This window comes from Trichechus manatus, unplaced genomic scaffold (assembly GCF_000243295.1).
Source record: "Trichechus manatus latirostris isolate Lorelei unplaced genomic scaffold, TriManLat1.0 scaffold00044, whole genome shotgun sequence".
Taxonomy (NCBI): Eukaryota; Metazoa; Chordata; class Mammalia; order Sirenia; family Trichechidae; genus Trichechus; species Trichechus manatus.
The window spans coordinates 3995246-3999480 of record NW_004443980.1 but is presented as its reverse complement, the minus strand read 5'-3'; the positions used below and the strand labels follow the sequence as shown (position 1 = coordinate 3999480).

At 45.1% G+C, this 4235-nt stretch overlaps 1 protein-coding gene across 2 annotated transcripts; it reads left to right on the top strand.

Moving 5' to 3' along the window:
* The first annotated feature begins 235 nt into the window (after positions 1-235).
* ARL11 (ADP ribosylation factor like GTPase 11) lies at positions 236-4203 on the top strand. Of its 2 annotated transcripts, none has more exons than XM_023731536.1 (2): positions 236-429; positions 945-4203. In XM_023731536.1, the coding sequence occupies exon 2, from the start codon at positions 1221-1223 to the stop codon at positions 1794-1796; it is 576 nt and encodes a 191-aa protein (XP_023587304.1). In that variant the 5' UTR covers positions 236-429; positions 945-1220; the 3' UTR covers positions 1797-4203. The 2 variants fall into 2 exon arrangements, with proteins under 2 accessions (XP_023587304.1, XP_023587303.1); XM_023731535.1 differs by having other exon boundaries at positions 241-429; positions 1203-4203.
* Positions 4204-4235: the final 32 nt, after the last annotated feature.

The window sequence follows — 4235 nt, the reverse complement described above, 5'->3', positions numbered from 1 at the left end:
GAGGTCACAGGTTCATGTGGAAGAACAAAAGAAAGCAGCTGAACTTAGGCTCAGCTTTAAACTTATGCACCCTTTTGTTGCACGAGCCTGGGTTGCTAAGAAATGGGAGTTGGAACTGGGCTTCTTTCCATCAAGAGCTGCAGAGCTGAGGACAACTCTGTGGCACATCCCGGGCAAGAAGACTATTTGGGAAGCCCTATGAGTAGGAATCGACTCAGTGGCAACAGGTTGAAGTCTGAGGGAGGGGCTGGGGAGTCCACCCCACCCCACAACCACCTAGAAAAAGGAAGCAGAAAAGGGAGAAACAGCAGCAGTGACTACACTTCCTTCATTTCTCACTCTTGGGACTTTACTGACTCGCAAAAAGCAGCTGTACGGAGAAGCGAACCAAAGAAGAGGAGTTTTCCACCACAGTCTAATAACACTGAGGTAATTTTAATTCTTACCCTTTTACCCCTGGGGTGAGGAATGAACAGAGGTGTCTTACTTTCCACCAGAGGCAGCGAAAAATACTCCCAGAGATGAGATATCCCTTCACCTTTCCCACCCAGGTTTCCTCCAAGTTGGAAACAAGTCTTAAATCTTAAAATTTGGGTTTCTTTAAAAATGTATGTAGTGTGCTAATTTACCTTGGTAAGACAATGCTCTGACTCATAAATTTGCCCCCAGCTCTCAGTATTTATCGATCGTCACTGTTTACAGGACATGGTGCTGGTCCTGTGGAAGGTTCCAAAGGCAGGAGAGGTTACCATGAGCTGGTCTGTCCTCTTCACTCTGTGCACTGAACCCTAGATACCTACCATTCTGAGGTTTAGGTTTGCAGAAGGAAAACAGAGGCTAGAAGTCACAGACTAGCAAGAGTTGAAGACATCTTTCTGTCATTTCTACTAAACTAGATATGTCTAACAGCAACTTCGTTTTTCTTCCTTACTTTAATTACCAAGGAAAGTGAGCCCACATTGTGTGTTCCAGGAGGTTCTACGCCCTTCTCTGAAGCAGGTCCCCTGGAGATAGGTCAGCTGATGGTGACTCTTGCATCCCATTACTTCCTGGCCCTTTCAAAGCCCAGGTCTGAGTTTGAAACCTGATGTTGTAAAGGCTCATCCTTCTTTTGAAGTAGAAGCTCTTCCATGTTCCTGTATGGGATTTGTGTTCCTTCAGAAAATAATGACTGATGTGTGCACCTCATCTTTCTCCTCTAGGATTTAGCAGTGGCCTCTATGGGCTCTGTGAATTCCAGAGGTCACCAGGCAAAAGCCCAGGTAGTGATGATGGGCCTTGACTCAGCAGGCAAGACCACGCTCCTGTACAAACTGAAGGGCCATGAGCTGGTGGAGACCATGCCCACTGTTGGCTTCAACGTGGAGCCTCTTGAAGTTCCTGGGCGTGTGTCTTTGACTCTCTGGGATGTGGGAGGGCAGACCCAGCTCAGGGCCAGCTGGAAGGACTATCTGGAAGGCACAGATATTCTCGTGTATGTGCTGGACAGCACAGACAAAGACCGTCTGCCTGAGGCAGTGGCTGGGCTCAGGGAAGTGCTGGACAACCCCAACATGGCCAGCGTCCCTTTCCTGGTGCTGGCCAACAAGCAGGAGGCACCTGATGCTCTACCACTGCTGGATATCAGAGACAGGCTGGGTCTGGAGAGATTCCAGGACCACTGCTGGGAGCTCCAAGCCTGCAGTGCCCTCACCGGGGAGGGGTTGCCGGAAGCCCTGCAGAGCCTGAGAAGCCTCCTGAAATCCCGCAGCCACCTGTGTCTCCAGGAAAGGAGTGAGGAGAGCAAGAAATCTTGACTGAGATAGGGCAGCTTATCTTTGCTCATACAAACTGGAGGAACCAGCTAATCCTCAGCTTATCAAACCAGAAATTCTGCTGTTCTTGGATAGGATAGTTTCTTCTCAGGATTTATTCTCACTGATGTTTATGTGGAAAATCAACTATTCTTTGAATAATAATACTCTTAAAAAAAATCTCAACATGCTCCATTTAATAACTTATTACCAAATGTGAACTGAGCAATTGTAATAATAGAGGAACTAGTGATTCCATAATAATCAAGACCTAAATTCACAGAGGAAAAGATGTTTCAAAATCAAATCAGAACATCAGCTGGATGTGGTCACAATTGTTGTGAGTGATTTTGGGTTTGTGCCATTATCCTCTGTGTGCAAGTAACCAGGTTCAGAAGAAGTGGGCAGGAGAGTCTGCTACTACGGAATCTGGGTTTAGAGGGTCACTGGGGAGCTCAGCCCTGGGCAAGGAGCTGGCAGTAAGGCTTCCAAAACATACCCTCTTCTCTGGTCCTGATTAACCCTGTCTACACTTTTGTCATCCTGTGTTGGTCTTTTTTTTTTTTTTAACTCTTAATTTTTTTTCCTTTCTTTTATTCTTCTCTTTTCTCCTTCTTGTAGCACATATCTTTCCTTAAACATCAGATTAATTAACTGTTTAATTCATTTATTCCATGAGATCAGTGGCAAAAGGCACTGAGTTTACAGATATGCACCAGGCACTGTAGATGGGAGGTGTGAATTGTGAAGATACATGACAGCAATGCCTTCTCCCTCGTTGTTATTAATATTAAAAAGAAAACTTGAACATAGTATCTTAGAAGGTTTTTGTGGTGATCTTAACCTAGGATCCATGATGCTCCTGAACTTATTTGTAAAATGCATGCTTTGGGCCATTTTTCTGGGAAGAAGATTCATAACTTTTATCACACTTTCAAAGGCATCTGTGCTCCCAAAAGTTAAAAATCACCGATCTGGTGCTATCCCTCAGCCAGCCCAGGAATATTTCCTACAATCTCAGCTCTTAATGGCAAGGAGCTGACACTCGGTGCCGGTTCAGATGTTAAAAAGCTCTAAATGTTGGATAGACCTTCCTATCCTAGATTTAAGTCAGCCTCCTTATAGCTCCTGGTGGTGGTTCTGCCCTCTCTGGAGTAACACAATATAAACTGGCCTTGATGCCCTTCTAACATCTAAGATCTACCACGTCCCTGTCCCCAGTCTTCCCATCTTCATTCAGGTTAGGCATGCCCAGTTATTTCCACTACTTCTCATACGACATGTTTCAAGACTTTCTACGTTAGACACTGAGAATACGAAGATCAATCAGACAAGTCCTCAGGCCTCATGGAGCTTTGATGGGGGAGGCATAACTCTCATCAAAGTACAATAATAGAGGCTCAGTTCAGCAACCGTTTACTGAGCACTTACTCACGGCCAGGCTCTGTGCTCCACTCTTTACATAGCCAAAACCAAACCCGTTGCCATCGAGTCAATTCCGTCTCATTGCAACCCTATAGGACGGAGTAGAACTGCCCCATAGGATTTCCAAGGAACGGCTGGTGGATTCAAACTGCCGACCTTTTGGTTAGCCACGGAGCTCTTAACAACTGTGCCACCAGGGCTCCTCTTCATGGAGATTGCCTCTAATTCTTATAACTCTGAAAAGTAGATATTACTCCTATTTTATATCATTAGAAATTGAGGTTCTCTGAGAAGTTAGCTATTAAGTGATTTATCTAGAATTAAAACTGGTTATGTCTAGCTCCAATACCTGCATTCTTCCACAACAGCATGCTTCTACAGCAAAACCTGTGAAAGCCGGAATCTGTGTAAGGTGGAAACCTGTCAAGGAAGGAAAACTCAAATATTTTCCACTAATAGAGAGGGGCCAAAAACTGGCAAAACTGCACCCTGTCAAAGATGGAAAACTTGCGAGACCCAGAAAAACAAGGCAGTCCCATAGAGTTCTGGCTCTCACAGGTTTTACTGTAGCAGATTTAAGCTAGGGTAGATCTTTAATCAGGGTCCCTGGGTGGTGCAAACGATTAAGAACTGGGCTAATAACCAAAAGGTTGGTGGTTTGAACCCACCCAGAAGTGCCTTGGAAGAAAGGCCTGGCAATCTGCTCCTGAAAGGTCACAGCTATGAAAATCCTATGGATCACAATTCTACTCTGAAACACATGCGGTCGCTGTGAGCCAGAACTGCCTCTATGGCAACTGGTAGACCTTCAATCAGAAGATACGACAGGAAGAGCATCCTAGTCAGAGGGAAGAGACTGCTTGGAAGCATGAAGGAAAGTGTAGGAAGTATAAGTGAGTCAGTGAACTTGACGTGGGGCTTGGAGTGAGCGGTGAGTGAGGGTAAAGTTATAATAGGAAAGACAGCTCAAAAGGAAGTTTAGATCCAAGTTGGGAAAGGCTGTTTTTTTTTTTTTTA

Bases quoted from the DNA above. Each gene is read 5' to 3' on its own strand.
- ARL11 (XM_023731536.1), top strand. From the start codon at position 1,221: ATGGGCTCTGTGAATTCCAGAGGTCACCAGGCAAAAGCCCAGGTAGTG.